The 18,460-nt window shown below is 42.9% G+C and overlaps 1 protein-coding gene across 8 annotated transcripts in view; it reads right to left on the minus strand.

Moving 5' to 3' along the window:
- Positions 1 to 8,051: 8,051 nt before the first annotated feature.
- Positions 8,052 to 18,460, minus strand: part of gria1a (glutamate receptor, ionotropic, AMPA 1a) — a 58,596-nt gene continuing 48,187 nt past the window's right edge. For 3 of the 8 annotated variants that reach the window (XM_071517703.1, XM_071517702.1, XM_071517700.1), the window contains 4 exons: positions 16,738 to 16,852; positions 13,626 to 13,760; positions 12,503 to 12,519; positions 8,052 to 11,483 (listed from right to left, as the gene is read on the minus strand). In XM_071517703.1, coding sequence (XP_071373804.1) covers positions 11,312 to 11,483; positions 12,503 to 12,519; positions 13,626 to 13,760; positions 16,738 to 16,852 — 439 coding nt within the window. In that variant the 3' untranslated portion in view covers positions 8,052 to 11,311. Of the gene's footprint in view, positions 11,484 to 12,502; positions 12,520 to 13,625; positions 13,761 to 15,877; positions 15,993 to 16,737; positions 16,853 to 18,460 lie in introns of all 8 variants that reach the window. The other 5 variants (XM_071517699.1, XM_071517705.1, XM_071517704.1 and 2 more) reach the window with 3 other exon arrangements.

An 18,460-nucleotide genomic window follows, 5' to 3' on the forward strand; every position in this document is an offset into this window, starting at 1 on the left:
TGAGAGAAAATCGTCTCACTGCAGTCCCCAAATTACAGAATGCAAAATGATTATTTGAATTAGCGTAATCATCACCACTGGGGAGACAGTAGCTTTGTTTATCTTGCAATTATTTTGCTAGCAGAAGCACTTGAACGCCAATCTTCACCAGGAAATGCAACTCTGAACAAAACTATGTGCTGAGAAGCGTCTCATTTTTCTTGGTATCTGGTTGTGGGCTGTCATGAATTACATTATTGCATTGCATTTGCAGCTTTAGCACTGAGGAACCCAAATGTTTAAAGTTGTTTCCACAGGCAGGCAACAAACTGGCCCACTCCACTGCACCATATTTGAGTTAAAGCCAAGCTGCAGGGGTTGATACTGTATTCACTTGAGCTCATGATTAAAGAGGGTTTAAAACGCAGTCTGGAGGGTGTGAGAGAGAGTGTTTGTGTGTGTGTGAGGGAGAGAGTGAGAGAGAGAGAGAGACAGAGAGAGAGAGAGAGAGAGAGAGAGAGAGAGAGGGGGGGGGGGGAGGATATGGTAGTCAAAAGGATTGCAGGACTGCAGTATCCAGGGCTGTTGCCTTGCTCCAAGGTGTTTGGCCTGACATCAACTTTGGACAACTTGTCCCAAACACACTGACTTCAGAAGTGCACGGGAAATCACTTCTCCTTGGCAACCAAAAACAATCAAGGTGCATGCAGCCTAAATCCCAATAGGCACTCTATAATCCCCATACCCTTTATTAAAGAGTGACCTTTTTCTACATGGATTTATGGAATAAAAAAAAAACTCACCAAATCCTATGATTTTTAAATGCCCTTTTTGCACTAGAAGTGATTAGAGACAGCATTTCTGTTCCCCATGTCACGTACAGAGGGACCGCCAGACGGGCCTACTGTAATCTGCATTTTCTCCCCCCTCTTTCAAAGGGGAAGTTGAAGGTTTATTAGAGTTGGTGGCCTGTGATTGTGTTTTAATGAGAGAATGACTGCGAAGGGGAGATAAGGCACCCAGTTCAGGCTGAGAGGTCCTTGGTGGGATTAGAATAATCTTTAAAAAACGCCATGTCTTTAAAAAACACACAATGGGAGAGGGCTGCTCTCTTCGTTCTCCACTCCTCCACCCATTCATCCCTCCATCCCTCCATCCCTACACCAGTCTGTCAATTGCCATTCCAGGGCGATGGTCTACCGCTTTGCTGCAGAAATTTTCTCTCCTTACTTTCCGTACCAAATCTGCTGTTCTACAGATTAGAGAGGGACAGAGAGAAAATGCAGCGCTTAGTGTGGAGAGAAAGGTGGGAGTTGTGAGGTGTGATGGATAGATTGAGAGAGATAGAGAGAGAGAAAGAGAGAGAGAGAGAAAGGTAGAGAATGGGATGGGATTATGTGTTGAATTAATACAAACTCATGATAAAGATGCATTCAGATATCAACAGCATCATTAGCCATCACAGTTTCAGTCTCCTTCTATTCCTGTGTAAACCTTATCTCCATGTGTCCCAATTACTGCTGAAAAATCAACCATTGCCTGTGTTTTTTTTTCATTATATACAGTATGTCAGCAGTGTGAGATTGTGGTGGTCTTGTAAAAATTGTGTTTCTATCCTGTATCTGTCTTGCTTTGGCACTGCATTGATTCTTTCTCAGGTGTTGTAAAGCAGATCAATATCAGAAAAGAGAATAAGGCAGAACCACAGTGCAGCAGTAGCGTAGCTCTGCATGCTGCGCCTGCAGTCTTTCAGTAAAAACTGGGATTCCTCCAATGGCTGCATTGTTGACGTGATGCGACTGAAATATGTGATGTATTTAGAGTGCAGTGTAGTGTGCTGAGGAGGGGAGAGTACATTTTTCCTTCCCCTCTATATCATCTCTCTTTATAGCTTGGAGCTTGGAGCTAGTACATGCTGGAAGCAGATTGAATATGTGAGATGCAACTTCTCACGGCTCTCCTGTGGATTCTATACAGTATAATAAACCATGGGCATAAATTGCAAACAATGCTTTGTTCCTCGCTGTGAGACTTTTGACCAAACGTGAATCTGGGGTAAAGCTGCGGTCCTTTCACAGGTGGAGACAAAGAGAGGAAGATGATAATGATGGCAGTTCCTCTGGCTTGACTGTAAAAGAGTCAAGCTGGGCCAGTGATTGAAAATACAGTGAAGCTCTGTATCTCTCCAGCACCTCAAAGGGAATGCATTAAGCACCACTCGTTTCCCCCGCTTTGCCACTGTTTAATTATTGATGAGGACGGCCCGATCCCAAAGAGAAGCTGAACCTGTGTTGGAGCTCTGCAAAAACCACCACCTCACCACATTATGCTAAGGGCTTCTGGCCATTGTGTGGAATGGCGAGTGTGTATATTATGCAGAGTTTCTTTGTGTGTATGTGTGTGAGAGAGACACCTCCATTAACATGTGTGCATGTGCGTATGTGTCTATGCTTGCACCAAACTGATCTCATCATGCATTTACGCAGAGAATTGTTTGTTTTTAATCACACTGGCCCTCATTTATCAATCTAACGTAGAAACCAGTGCAGATCCGATCGCAGAAATCATCTTACGACAGGGTTCACGTGTGATTCATGAAACGTTCGTATCTCGCCAATCACAGCATAAGAATGATCGGGCGTTGTTAAATGTGGAGGCTGAAAACAATCGTCATTTAAATATCACGCCCCTAAATATTCTCGGTTTAGAGGCCTCGCCCCCAGAGTTTACGACATGGAGATGCGTAATACATCCAAGAAGAGAAACTTCTCAAGTCTTCTTCAAGTCCAATTGAACCAGTTAGTTCTATTTGGCAGCCTGAAAAGTGGCATCAAAGGAAGTCGGAAAAATGCAGTATGAAAAGAAATCACTGCTGCAGTCAACAGCGTTGCTGTCGACAATCGAACTCCAGCTGAGGTTTGAATATTTAATTTATACATCCATGATATGTATAGCCTATATATATATATATATATATATATATATATATATATATAATAGTAGCCTAATATAATAGCTTGTATCGCAATTCTTTACATTTAGGTGAAGAAAAAATGGTCAGACCTCAACAATCTCAAAATGAAAGAGAAATTAATCTTACACCAGAAAACTGTTAACCCCGTTAATTGCAAACAATTTGAAAATACCTATTTATGTTAGGGATAGGCTATATGACACATAGTCGATGTAGGCCTTTATAAAATAGAATATTTTGCCATAGGCTACATATTTTAAAGTGATGCATATGTGGCTGCATATGCTTAGATGCCAGTCAGAATATATGGTCTAATAACAATTCTCCGACTCAGCCAGATTTACTCTGCTGCACCGCAAGTCCACGCTGACTGGAAAACTTGCGTACACGAGTTGAGACTTGACGTGAGATTTGATCGTAGCCTCCGCTCACGTCCAAATTGATAAATGCTGAGCTTTGCGTGGAAATGACCGTGCGCCCAGTTTTCTGTCGTACGTTCGTTTCGTAAATGAGGGCCATTGTCCTCCCCCATTAACTAAGTGATGGTCATTGAGATCTGAGTGGAAAACTGAGAAGGATTACAAGGCTATCAGCTATCAACAAGTTGTGATGTCACAGAAGAAAGGTGTTTAACATTACTACCGAGCTTATAAAAGCCACACATACACCCATAGTCACACAGACGGTGCACAGAGATGTCATGGATGGTGTTGTGTAACTTTCATTCCAATTATCAAACAGAGAGGTGTCAACCTGGCTGTGATAAGACGACAAAAGCCCACAGGGGATATGGGGATATGTGAACTCTGTTCAACTGGAACTCTCCCTTATTTACTGCTCTTTAAATGCTGTTTAAATCAGACCAGCTAATCTGAAAGGCATTACCGATGTTGATTTGTGTGTATGTGACACAGACAGAGAGAGAGAGAGAGAGAGAGAGAGAGAGAGGGAGAGAGAGAGAGAGAGAGGGAGAGAGAGAGGGGGAGAGAGAGAGAGGGAGAGAGAGAGGGAGTTGGCGGCCCCTCTACAGGGAGAGGGGATTATGTTTCTCTGCTGTCATGCGTTCTGACATTCAGAATGTTATTAAACTTCAATAGGCTGAGCTCAGGGTTCACTGATTACTCTTACTGGGGCTGAATCCATTATTCAGGTTTTACTTCACGCTGTGTGTTTACCAAAATCACAAACACACCAGCATACATTACACTCTCATGCATACACCTGCACATACACAAGTGCACAGACACATATGCATGCATGCATATGCATCTTCCCCCCCAAGTGTGCGCACACAGACACAACAACACACATATACACACACGAACACATTAGAGTAAATGCGACATTACTGCAGTAATGCATTTTAGGTAATGTGACTGTCATGGCAAACTTGATTTGTATGCCTACTAAATATGCATTAGACGAGGGGGTAGGAGAAGGCTGAAATTCAGAGTTAAGAATGTTTCTGTAGTGATGTGAATGTCTCTCAAAGGACCTCTGACATTGAGAATAATGAGAACAGAAGACTATGCACTAAAACTGAAGAGATTACTCACTCAGACTTCTTCAACTGTCCCTCAAGTAAACCACCGCCAACTCATATCATGAAAAATTTCTCTTTTGTGGTCCAAAAGTCCCTTTTTGAACAAATGAAAATGAGAATTGAACGATTGCTTTGCACTGAGGTATTTCAAGTACGGTATTCTGGCCTATTGAGTGAAATATTACATTGAAATGGAGGGTATTTCCTGCCCCTTTGGTTTTGACCCTATCCACCACAGTGATTGGCTGGAGTCTACCTGGGTTGTGCAGAGAGGCTCCCTAACTTTGATCGCTGTGGAAAGTAGCCCTGCTCTATAATCCCCTCATCTGTCATTCTGTCTGAGGCAATGTGGGTCGCCATACATCTCTCCCTCACTCCCTCACTCGCTCCCCTGTTCTCTCTGTCTCCAGTGCCCATTTACTACCTCTATCCATCTTCTCCTCAAGGCCTTATGCCCTCGTCCACCAAGATGGACAGATGGAGAGCAGAGGAAGGGAAGGCGGGTTCAGGGTGCCAGCTTTCCCTAACGACAGGAGGGCTGGCAGGGGAGCAACTTTTTTGTTCCCCCTACGAGGAGGCACATATCTCAAACTGGGGTAGTTAATCGCAAAAGCATCAGACTAGCCGGCACTCTCCTATGATTGACTGTCGCATTCAGCCAGTCCCATGGGTGCCCCTCAACACCACAGACAAGTGGGAGGACCAATAAACCTGATACTGGATAATAACTCATCATAACCTCATACGTTTTCATTTACAGAGCAATATAGCTGCATTACCAGTTATAAATCAACAGTTAATGTGATGAGTGTCTAACCGCGAAGCCACAAACTGTGAACCTTGATGTGTGTCCAGACCACTAAAGTGCTGAAGCAATATTCATGACTGTCCTGCCTCAGGCCAGCGTATCTGTGTGTATCAACCTGTGTGTGTGTGTGTGTGTGTGTGTGTGTGTGGGTGAAAAGACATACATGTGTATGGATAAGCTGTAAACCAAATAAAGCATTAAGACTGCCCTTGGGCGATCCCTGTGTATTGTCGATGCAGCTTAGATGCTGTCTTCAGATCTCGTCTTGCTGTCTAGTTCATGTATCAGGAGTGCCAGTCAGTCAGGCATTGCAGAAAAGGCCCGAGGGCTGGATGGAAGACTGAGGAGAGGTGCTACATGCTATTCAGCTGAGTTTCAGTCTTCTGGCATCTCTGTGTGTGAAGTGCGCCTTTATGTGCATCCATGTCCGTGGCTTTGTGCATGTCTTTATGAAAGGAAGAAGAATCTCCCACACACACAAAAAAAAAATTGGCAGTCATTGCCTGCAGCTGCCTCCGGGTGAAAAAGACGGGATGGAGGCAAGAGAGCAAGAGTGACAGAAAAAGAGAGAAAGGTAAAAAAAGAAAAACTAATGAGAGAGAGCCAGCACCCATGGGTCTGTGTGTGACTCTGCCCTTGTGCAACAGACTGAGGTAATCTACTCCAAAGAGGAACAACTGTTTCATACCCAATGGCTGTAAGACTTTACTCTGTCCCTCCAACCTGAGTTGGCAGCAGTGTCTTCACCAGTATTGATTTCCTCTCCTTCTCTATCAGGGAAAACATGCCTCACATGCCAGAGGAGACATTGCAAGAACATTGGACTACCTTTCTTCATAACAACAATAATGAAATGCAATGGGAGAGGAAGAGAGTTTTGGGAATGGATTCGATTTAGAAAACAAAAATGCCCGCAGCAAAAATCAATAGTAAGGCCCTCCCTCGTTGGAAACACTACGTTTCCAACGAAAACCATGAAGTAACAGGTTTATATAGGGGACAGTCTTGTCTTACACAGCTTCAGGCATGAAGGGAACATTGTGCATATGTATGTGTGTGTGTGTGTGTGTGTGTGTGTGTGTGTCTTGGTCTCTTAGAAACCGGCCTTGTTGCTAATCAACTGTGCCTATTAGGAAAACGTGTGAAGATGCTTATTTGTGTGTGCATGCATGTGTGTGTGACCACTTGTCTAGGTACGGTGCTGCTGCTCATCAACGCTTTTCTAATGAGAGACAGAAAGTGTGTGAGATCTGCACCTGGACACAATTAGCCAGCGCTTACTTTCAATTACGCTGCCGGCTTGAACAAGATGCTCTCACTGTCCTTTGCTTTCATTGCTCCACTCTGCTCTCTCTGTCTGTGTAGGCTTTTCAGTTTCTTGTCACATCAAAATCTCTCCCACACTCCCACATTATATACCAGCCTCCTTCCCTCACCACCACCACCACCGCCTCCCTTCTGCAGCGGGTGTTCCCGAGCAGCTTCACTGTGTTGCTCTTTTCTCACAATGACACAAAGAAAGCATCTTCTTTCATTTTTTTCCCCTGAAGATGTAATATAACAGGTTTCAAAGGGCATCGCCATTTTAGAATGTGATTCACTGATCCTCAGAAATCCAGGACAGATGACGCACCCAATTTTAATTTTAGATAAGGACCAATTACTGGGGGCCTTTCATTCCCCCCAGTAATAGATCAATTATCATCTGAGATGTGAGCACATGGGAAGCCGGCTTTGGCAGTGTGCGGCGACTCCATGAGTCCAGTGGGACATTCCTGGAGGTGTGCAGTCAGTGGCGGACCGGTAGAGAGGGAGCACCTCATGTCTGAAGCCACTGGGTCAACAGAAACACAATTAGCATGACTGATGTCATAGAAAAGCGTGCGGAATTGGCTGAGCACTGGTACTTGAAGTGGGACTTCACTAAATGTTAAAATACCACCAGTGAAGTGCTATGACACCTAGAGAGAGAGAGAGAGAGAGAAAGAGAGAGAGAGATGTTAATTACAGCATACAATAGGACTTTGCCAGTCAGAGAGTTTCAGAGTCAGAGAAACAGCGGGGCCTTTCCGGTAGTTGATGTCACTAATCATAGGGTGCGACACAGCATGACATCCTGCTATCTCTCTCTACCACACACACACACACACACACACACACACACACACACACACACACACACACACACACACACACACACACATAGCATATTGATGCTACATTCTGTATTTGTATCTCCATAATAATTCCATCCTCCCTAGCAGGCTGAACAATAACATTGGAGACAACCATGGCATGAAATGTTTCCTCCAAAATCTGTTTTCCCTCTCACACACATAGATGGGATTTCTCATGCAGTATTTATGCAATTTCCCCCAAAAAACAAGTAAAAAAAATCAGTGGTAGATGAACACCAAGAAAGGTACTCTGTGTGCAGGGAAGTACTATTTCAGTGGAATACTGTCCCCAGAAATTAGGTTACTTCCACAGTTACATGAATAATTCACCACAACAAACACAATATACTCAGGGCAGCGGAAAAGAAAGTCTCAAGTGCGTATTCTTAAAGACAAATGTCTAAAATCATATCCCATTTGCCCTGGGCATGGCGTGAGATTTATTGATCCCATGAGAAAATAAGCAAACAAATACATACATAGTTTATTCCTTTATTCAGTTACAAAAGCATGATGACTTCTTTCCAGGACACTTTGGCTAGAAAAAAAGTTTATTTCTCAAAAGTCTGATTCCTTCTTTTTTAATCCATGAATGAACCTACATATTGACCATCATTTTTATTTTTAAACTCAGCAACACCTTTCGATAGTGATGTCTAGAAAAAACAGCAATAATGATGTTTCCGGTGAACAAATTGTGTCACTTAGATTCTGGTAGTAAAATACTGTGAAAAAAGAAAACGACCAAAAAAAAAAAGAAAAAAATCAAATGGTGTTAAATTTCAAACACTAAAAAAACACCAACAGGAAATCCTCTTGAAATTGCAACAAATTAAAATGAGACTAACTCAAAACTGGTTTGAACTGGTTAAACAACATTAGCGTCTACACATTATTCAACATCAGTATGTTTTTTTTTACACTCTTCAAAGTGTATAACACTTTGTGGCACCCCAACTCTCCTTTATAATACAAACATTGAGTGTCTTTTTACAAATCTGTTATGGCATATAAAACATCTTTTCAAAGGTAAAGCCTCCACTGAAGAGTGTTGTGCTGTGTCCTAATTAATACAACATCAGCAAAAAAAGACGCAGAGATGAAGGAAGAAAGGAAAAGTACACACGTGTTAACTAATTTAGGTACACTGAGGCATGATGGGAAGGAGGCCATACATTTTCACTGGGAAAGGAGAAAAGCCTTTTATATACATAATAGGTGGAGATATGTATGACTTCAGTAAACTCAGACTGCCCATCTGCCTTGCTTGTATGACGTGTGTAGAGAAAGAGAGGTCATTCATTAGATTTGGTACTGTGTTGTGTAAAGCAGAAAATTAGAAGAAACAAAACCAAACCTAACCAATTGTGGCAGTGGAGGGCGAGCACTGCCTTTGTACAGGAGCTTTACCCCAGCTGTGAAATGAGAGGTCGCTATAATGTGCGTTAAATAATCTAACATCGAACTCTAACATCGAACAGCAGTGAAAATCTTATTTCTAGCAACAACCACCCAGTAACTTCAAAGGAAAATTCCGCCCTTGGACACTCTTACACTGTTTTATATCATTAATTCGTGATGTCTGCTGCATTCCAGGGTTTGTTCGTTTTTTGCAATGAAGTGTTGTAATTTGCCTTTTTGTTGTACCCACTTTACCTCAACCTGCCTCGTCTACTTCTCCTTCAGTTGATGATTTCCTACATCTCCCAGAATGCCTTTCGACAACTCCCAGAGAATGTGCCTGGACTTGTTGCATTCAGCTGTGGGTTATATGTGCAGGTGCAGAGATCAATAGCGATAGGGTTAGGATTTGCGTTGAGTAGGAGTAATGGAGCCCTTTACATGTTTTGTGGCACGTTGCATTATGGACTAATGAGGCCACTTCTTCTTCTTGTACTTCTTCTTCTTCTTCTACAATGGATTTCTCCCTGTATGATTGTTCGGTGTAAGACGGTGAATCTTGAAAGAAGCCTTTGCTCTTTGATTGTGAGGGGCTGCATAGCAAAACCTGATGTTTTCTGTTGATGTTTTAGATAGCTCAAGGTTTTTCTGCTATCTCGATTGAAGCTGCACTGAAAATATCTCGACTTGATGTCATCTCATCTACACCTATTTGGTCAGTACTTTTTTTCTTTTTCCTCGGGAATAGGAAAGATAGCAACCAAATTGACCCAGAAATGCAAGGTACATCAGTCGCCAACAGCAGTTTGCTACCAGTGTTAAAGTGTTTTAGGGTGGATTTTTCCTTTAAAACCGACACGCTGTGCTTTGTCATCTCTGCCCTCTACTGTCCTGGGCCTGCCACCCTGATTTCTCTTCACCTGACATGATCTGAAAGACAGTGCTCTAAAGCAGCGCAGGTGCAGTGACCGCTGTAACCTTGAATTCCAATAAACACCGATAATAGTGACTGTGAATCTGTCAATCACAGCAAGTGTTTCAATCCCACCTCCTTCCTGAGCCAGCGAGCAACAGAGAGAGGAGGCCAACTTTCCTTTTATAGGCCGCACACAATCTGCGGGGGATATGCCACAAGCAATAAATTGAGAGGGAGAGTGGCTCGACTGCCTATTTCATTAAAACTGAATACAGCTGAAAATACATCACAGAAGGAGTGACTAAATTATGCAGCAAGTACTCTAACAATAGTTTGAGGATTTTTTTTCTTCTGCAGATTATGTCTGATCTTGTCAATCTCTGTTCTTTATCGGGTGCTGCAAATAGCCACCCAGACATATGAATGGATGTGCCATGACTCAGAACAGTAGAATACAGTGTAAGGTCACTCAGTACTGTACATAGCCACAGATCAATGTATCAAAGTATTGATGCCTTTTCTCTGTTCTCCGCCTCAATATGTAAAACAGTTCAAGGTCAGCACTTCTACATCAGTCTACTCTGACAGTATTTGTGATCAGTAAATGTGCAAACTCTCTGTCTACTGGTTAAACCAATGACTACAATAGCAACAAGTGTGTAGTGTGTCTGTGTGTGTTTGTGAGAATGGTCATATGGCACAAAGACAAGGCATGGCGTGTTTAATGAGGTGTAGCAGCAATGCATGTTTTGTTGTAGCCTGGTTAATCGCTGATTTAAACAGGATTAACCTTCAATCAAGGATAAATCAAATCAACTACTTTTGACGAAGCTCTTTGCGCTATTACCACAATGTAAACTGTATATAATATCATAAAAACTGGATATGCTACACTGAGCATTGTGTCCGTCCAAAATGGAGTGTAAATGTGAGAGTGAGAGAGAGGAACAGGAACGTCCCAAAACAATATCAAATCATCATAAGAGTCACAAGCGTTTTGTCCTCCTCTACCACATCTGTGCAAAGACATGTTCCGTCAGCCATCAGAAAGCATCTAGGTAGTAGAAGATCAGCAGTGGAGGTGAAGATATTGCACACGCAGACTAACGTCAACAGCTCCATAGAAATGGCACAGCGCAGGCGTCAACATTGAAGAATAGGCCAAGTTCTTTTTTTTTCTTCACATAAATGAACACCGTAAAAAATTCAAAAACACGCCCCACTGACGGCTTCTTTATTGCAGCACATTTCCCTTTGTTTGTTTTTTTTTTCCCAATATTTCTTTTTCAAACATCCTCTGATTAAAAAAAATGTTATGAGTCTGTGTTGTTCATAGTTTATAGGGAGCGGTTCGACAGTGCATTTTGGCAGTAAGTTAAGTCTTGTACGAGTCGGGCAGGTTGACAGCCAGGAAGATAGATGGGTCAAACCAGACAGCCATGATCGGGAGGTCACAGAGTCTCTCCCTGCCCCACCCTGCCTGCTCCTCGCCGCCAGGGAAGTCATGTGACGATCACATGCCGGAGGCACCCAGTCCCATGCTGGCGGTGTGGCTCATACAGGGCAGCGTCTGAACGGTCTTGGGGAAGTCATGGGTGAGGATGCGTCCGTTCTCTCCGCCGCTCCCGTTGCCGCTCATCCTGGTCAGAGTGGAGCAGCGCATGGCGTCATTGATGGATTGCTGTCAAAAACAAACAAACAAACAAACAAAAAAGTCACCCTACAGTTAGCAGTAAGCAGAATGTGTGTATCCTCAAAGGCCTTTTGGCTATAGAAAAACAAAGACAAGACTGCAGAATGTTTCAGCTACAAGGCCTTTGCTGCATGCAATTCTAGTCTAAGTTTCTAATTACATGAATATATGAGCATAAGCAGCTGTTTATGTTAGTGTCTGAATGTGGTGTTGGCGTGTAAAGAAGTTCAGGAGTAGAATGAGCTGTTAGGAGTCACAGGGTGTTGGTTTTCATCCTCTTTATCTAACCCTGAGTGTTATTCGCGGGTGGTAAACCATGGTGCTGGCCGATGTGCATCAATGTCCTAATTTGTAATAGGAGGAGCAGAGCGGACGAGTGGGCAGTAAGAAGGGAGCTGAGGCTCCACTCATTGGTTTAATAGCTCCATTCTCCAGTCTATTGCAATAAAAGCCAGTGGGCTCGAAAGCGGAGCTAATGATGTGTGATGTACGTGTGTGTTTTTGTATGCGTGCGCGCGCGTGTGTGTGTGGGCGTGTGCACATGTGCATCTGTGTGTTTGGCGTCTGCCTGCATCCCCCTTCTATAGCTGATTAAATTCAGCAAAGCCAATGTGATCTGGAGCAACCTGTGAGTGCTGCATGGGGATTGGAGAATTACAGTGGCCTCTAATTGGATCTGCTTTGTTGTTTCTTTCAAGCCAAACAGCATGAAGGCACCGCTGGACTAATAGGCTTCTAGCCAATCCCATAAGCATACTGATCAGGTGCCTCTTCACAGGCTGATTAAAACATAAGAGATTCATGTTGATCATCACTCCCTGTCTTGGCCTGTCTTGTTTTTTGCTGTTTGCATAAACAGTATTTCAGCTTGCCCGACGGTCTTTGATGTTGGAAGAAAGAATCAAAGGTTAGGGTTGTTGTCAACTGATAATGGAGACAGAGCTCCTGTTGAGCAGCTGTGTATGATGTCACAACTGTTGGAGGAGAAACCACGGATCTCCAAACTATTAAGGAATTAAGCAAAAAAGCTGTACTTTAAGATTGGCATTTTTGAAAATACAGTTAGGTTTAATAGGTTTAGTGAGCCCTTGGGCCATGGAACTTGAAGTAAAAGAGTTAGACTGTTCTGGTTCAAAGCGGTGATGAGACACATGTGAGCCGCACCAGGCCTGCCTTATGGTATACATATATAGGATGTTCACTACAATGGGCCCTACATTGCGACAGTCAGCAAAAAGAGAAGAGGGAGCAGCGTAGAGATTTGCTGAGAGAGACAGAGGTATAGAGAGATGTACCACTTTGATTCAAATTGCCTTTTTACCTGTATTGTAAAAGTTAAATTTCTTTAAAGTGTGCTACAAGGTTATTGTCGTTAATGATAACCTTAATACTGAGACTGAACTAAAGGCCTGAAAAAAAAACTGAAATAAAAAAGTAATGTGTGTAAACTGAACTAATGCATATATTCTTTTACTATTTTACTAAATAAAATAAAATACAAATAATATATTTTCTTCTAGTATTAGAATAGTATTAGTAGTAGAATCTTCTAGTAGTGAGATATCAATGTATAATCAAGAGGTAACTCTAAATAAACTATTGGAAAATTGTAACAACCCCGATGTACAAGCACAAGGAAATTTGTTGTTTGTTTTGTCACTGCATCAGTCTACAACTCCCGTGCTAAAAACTGAAGCTTTAGCACAGTGCAAGAAGAAACAGGCATAATGGCAATTTCAAATCAAGTGATACCAAGAACACGGCAGCAGATCATTCCAGTAGAGACTGAGCGAGGGAGGGGAGGCTGCAGAGGAAGAGAGAGGTACAGGAGAGCGTTTGCACTGCGGTGGAAGCCGTGAGTGGCCCTACTGTGATCACAGTTAGATGGGCGGGGGGTGAGGAGGCGGATGTCATCATCATCATCATCATCATCATCATCATCATCATCATCATCATGGCTTGATCACAGCGTTTCCTACCCCGTGGCTGTGCTCTGCTCTTATATCTTAACAGTGTTGTTGGCGTACAGGCCGTAGCTCTGCAGCTCTGTGTAGGGGGCGCTAGCACCACTGTCTAAGGCTGAGCAGTGAAAGGCCTGAGCGGCTGAGGCGGCAGCGGCTCGCGCGGTGGACACCTTCATTCGGCGGGACTCGGTTCTGGACTTGTAGCAGAACTCCACCAGGGCCACCAGCATGGCCAGGCCCAGGCCTCCGATCAGGATGTAGAAGACGCCCGCCACGTTGCTGAGGCTCAGGGCGCTCGTCTTGTCCTGGAGGGAGTGGGGGGGGTGGGGGTGGTAGAGGAAAGCAGTGAGGAGCAGTGGAGGGGTGGAGACGCAAACAAGACTCAACAGATAAGCAAATATGTAAAGACAGACACACTGATTCACTGATTCACAGATTACACACGTATATATGCACATACAATATACTCACAAACAGGTAGGAAACACCAGTGCAAAGACTCAAATGCATTACAGTAAACTGAGACACACACGCGCACACACACACACACGTGCGCACACACACACACACACACGCGCGCACACACACACACATTCACACATCCTACACACACACACACACACACACGCACACACACACACAAGTACAGAGAACACAGAGAGATGTAGTCATACATGTAAAGTAGACAAGACACACACACGCACACAAAAAAAACATATTGATGGTCTTGAAAATAGTAGACATTTATCTAGAATTTTTTAAAACTTATTAATATTTAACACATGTTTTATAAATTTCTTCAAATTTTAAAACAATGTCTTTTTTATTCCACACACATGGCTATTTTATCTCAACTAAAACTACATTTTGAGAAGTAAAATACATTAATGACAAAATGCTTTTCAACACATGCATCCATGCAACAATAGCATAAACAAATCTTTAGTTTGATTTTGCTTTCTAATTGTGGGTCATTAAGCTCTGTCACAATTGCATCTTCTTACATTTATGCCTATTTATAGTCAGTAATGAAATGGGTTCATTAAGGATTACGCTTGAATCATTCAACCTATTCTCTCTTGTGGAACGGGTCTGACGAGGATGTTATTAGATTTAAATCAGTTTGAACTCACTTGGGCAGATTAACGCTACAGTAAAAGCTATTTGTCACTTTGGTAGAGCATTTAAACTTTTTAGCGCCTCTACTTCCAACAACATTGGCCCCAGGGATCCTTAGCCACCGCAGACATTCAGGCTTTTATTTTTCCATTCACTTAAATTGATAGACTTCATTAATCCTGAATTAGCATACACTGATAATGTTGTCTAAAATGTTTGTAAAAACATAAAGGTGATGCCAACCCTGATAATGGGAATGATATTAAGTGTATGGTCTTAGTTCATAGAGAACGGGATCAGGTCTGTCTTATGCGGTCTAACACCATCGTCGCATGTAAAACAAATCTGGACTGCTCGCAAGCTACTGGTATTGTGCTAGCCCTTTTGGCATAAAAAAAATTCAGCAGTATTGAGACCATTGATGTGTGTATGATTTTTAGACAAGAATATCAAAACAAGTGCAAGGGAATGGGAAGAAAGACAAAAAAAATCTTGAATGCCTGTGGTGACTCGGGATCCCTGGGATACGCTACACATATGGAGGTACCCGTGCTAAAAAGTAAAAGGTTGTTCTGCCAAGGAAAATTACTGCGTTCAAACACGGGTGACATAGACCGCAAATGCATGCAAGCACAGTGGGAGACTTAGTGTGACTTAGGGCCGACGAGTAGATGGACAGGGTTTGCATCTATACATGCACACTCCATGTTACAGTGAGAGAGTTGGGGCGGGATCATTATCGGGGCCAGAAAGCAAGGGTCACGGCTCAACATGTTCCAAAGGCCTTACGTCATCGTCTGCCTCTCTCCACACTGACATCTCCTGCTCTGTCTACACAAAAACTGATTTCTCTTTCTCCTTGGAAAGCAGCTTTATCCTAACAAGTGACTGTGTGTTGTTTTCAGAGTGATTCAGATTTAATCTGCAAACTCAAGGTTATCAGAACACAACACAACACAACGTTCCCAAAACAATCCACCTTAACGAGGATTTACACAACTTGGTTGATTACTGTACTGGGGGCGAATGCGTCTTAACTGTACAGTAAGCCATTGTAACAATTCCAACTAATCCACTAATACACAATATTTCCACAGGCTAGTAATGAACGGTAAATCTCCGACAATACGAGCTCATCAGTGTGAAGAAAGAGAGACCAGAATGGTGCTGCTAGAGCCACATGGAGATATACAGTATTGTTGAGTGTTAGACAGGCTGAGGGCAGACTTGGGGCTGGTCTAGGATCAGGGCAAGGTTGTGCTGGGAGGTGCTGTGAGATGACAGGACTGGGTTGGAGACTGACCTTTCTTCCGGAGTCCTTGCTGCCACACTCCCCTTTATCGTACCACCATTTGTTTTTCAGTTTGTCTAAGACGGCTTGCTCATTGAGTTTCAACACCGCTAGGTTTACTGGGATTCTTCCAACCATAAGGAAATAACATAAATAACATATTATACCATGTTATTTTATGTTATTAATTCAGAAACACAGAGCAGCAAATGCATACACACGTTAATGCTTGAGCTTGCTTATAGGTAAAAAAAAAAAACATACACACACGCACGCACACACACATACATACACATATATATACAGTAGCATTAAGATCATTAGAAACATCAGAGTCAAAGTGATATGCATTAATACTCCATCTAGCTTGGTTGGCTTGCTCCCTAAGGCAGTAGATGTGTATTACTATATCACTTTGGGTAACCGGCACACTGCTCACCCTCAGTTACGCAACAAGGAAGTCAGAATTCTCTTTGTTATCTTTGTTAAAAGTGTACATGACTTCACCAAAAAGTGATGTAAACAGCCAAATTGAACATCTATATATGAATGAAAATATTACAAAGCCACTGAATGGATGCATGAATGCATGCAATCCTCAAATATCATTGAGCACAAGGGACCCAATTGGTTTAAGACCAGACATTGGTCCTTTACGGACCAAAGTTTTTTTTTTTTGTAGGGCAGGGAGACATAATTTTTCCTCTCTCTGGCTTTCAAAGTGAGCCAGGCCAAACGATTGCCCCTTAGGGACACCCTTTGCTCTTCCCCACCCCACGGTGTTGCCAGAGCGGTGGTGCAGCGTGGGTCTGCCGGTTACCCCCCCCCGGTGGTGGTGGGTTACCCGCTGGGTTTGTCAAACTGGCTCTGACCTTGGAGTCCCCGCCCCCGCTGCCGCACTCTCCCTTGTCGTACCACCACTTGTTTTTCAATTTGTCCAAGAGGCCCTGCTCGTTCAGTTTTAACACTGCCAGGTTAACTGGGTTTCTTGAAAATGATAATAAAACGATAGCCATTAGGAGACACTCTATATGGGACAGATATAGAGATTGGTCGTACAGTGGTGGTGATTATGACAACATTGACTTACTATCAAAAACTCCTGCATATATGGCTACTGATATGGAGCAGGAGCGCTGACTTTAGATGTTAGCAGTACATGTTTGATATATGTTAGTCGTATATCTGCAATGGGCTGAAATGCTGGGTGGCCATAGTAGAGTCAGGTTTTACCAAGCAGGGGGCCTCAGAGGGAGGCAGAGCAGACACTATAAATGGAGATGCCTTAGATATGGAAGTCTGTCTGCAGATGGTAATCTCCTTTCAGCGGTACCAGCATACAGATTGCTATGGCAACTAACCTATCAATATTCAACCCATAACTGCATCCAGGTGAATGATTAATTTACACCTATCAGCATTCAAGCCATAAAAGTAGCGGAGACAAACGCAGACAGGGGCTTTTCGGTATTTAAACTGTCAGGTTCACTTCCACACCAAGGTTATTCCTTATTACAGGCTCGATAAATGTGTTGGGCCGCAGAAAGGAAACACCAACGATATGAACCACCACATCCAAAGCGTCTCCATAAGGTGTTGCTCTCTCTCTCTCTGCTGAGTGTGTATGTGTTTGCATTTCCTATAGCTGACTGGCTGTGGAGAAACACTCTCTCCATCCACAGCTCACAGACAGGCAGAATGAGAATCAGATTTTGCGGGGAAGAGAAAAAAAGATGATAGCCTTTGCCATTTTGGTATGAGATTTTCTTTTCTCTGAATCGCTATTAGTTCTTCTATGCAATAATCATTTCATAGGGGTTGGTGCTATTCTGCCTTTCTCATCAGGAGATGCAGAGAGCCTTTATCCCCAGCCATGAGTGCACAACACAGCTGTAGGGAACACGGGTATCCTGGGAGCTGGTAAAACCTCTGAATTCTTTCTCAGCCCAGTGATTCTCAGACAGAAAGAAAGAAGTCGCAGTGTGTGGACATGGATGGTCCAGAGACCTGCTGGTCATTGGTTAGTTAGTCAGTTGGTTTGAGGCGAGCGGATGTCAGGGAGGTCATGTTAGGTGGGATGGAGGAAACAGTCAGGCAGGCATGGGGTTGGCATGTAAGGGATGGAACAGACACAATCGAATCTGTAGGCTGTCAGTAAATCCTGTGAAATGAAGAGTTATGTCAATTGAGCATGTGTTTTTTTTTTCCAAAGTGCTAGTTTCAATCAGGCCTGCACTGAAATATCAATAATTAAATTCATATATGTATATTCCCAGTACTAAAATTATGCATAAACTATTCATTGCAGGTATGATTGAACTTAACCTTTGAATTCATAGGACATCCACAAATGTCTGATTCTAGGTGAGCAGCAAAAATTCTTCTTTGACAATAATAATTATATTAGAATCAAATTTCCATCCTTTCATATAATGCATTCAAGCACAAATGTCCATTATCTGTTAATGAAACCAATCTTCTTTGACAGAATCAGATGTCTGTGAATGCTCAGTGCGACAACATGTGAATACCATACATCATTCTGCCAGTAACTGACACAAAGAGAGACAGATAATAGGGGCCATCCTCAGCAGC

The sequence above is a fragment of the Centroberyx affinis genome, unplaced genomic scaffold (genome assembly GCF_046629955.1).
Source record: "Centroberyx affinis isolate AG114_WGS23_722 - 3 ecotype Tasmania unplaced genomic scaffold, CSIRO-AGI_Caff_v1 ptg000514l_1, whole genome shotgun sequence".
Lineage (NCBI taxonomy): Eukaryota > Metazoa > Chordata > Actinopteri > Beryciformes > Berycidae > Centroberyx > Centroberyx affinis.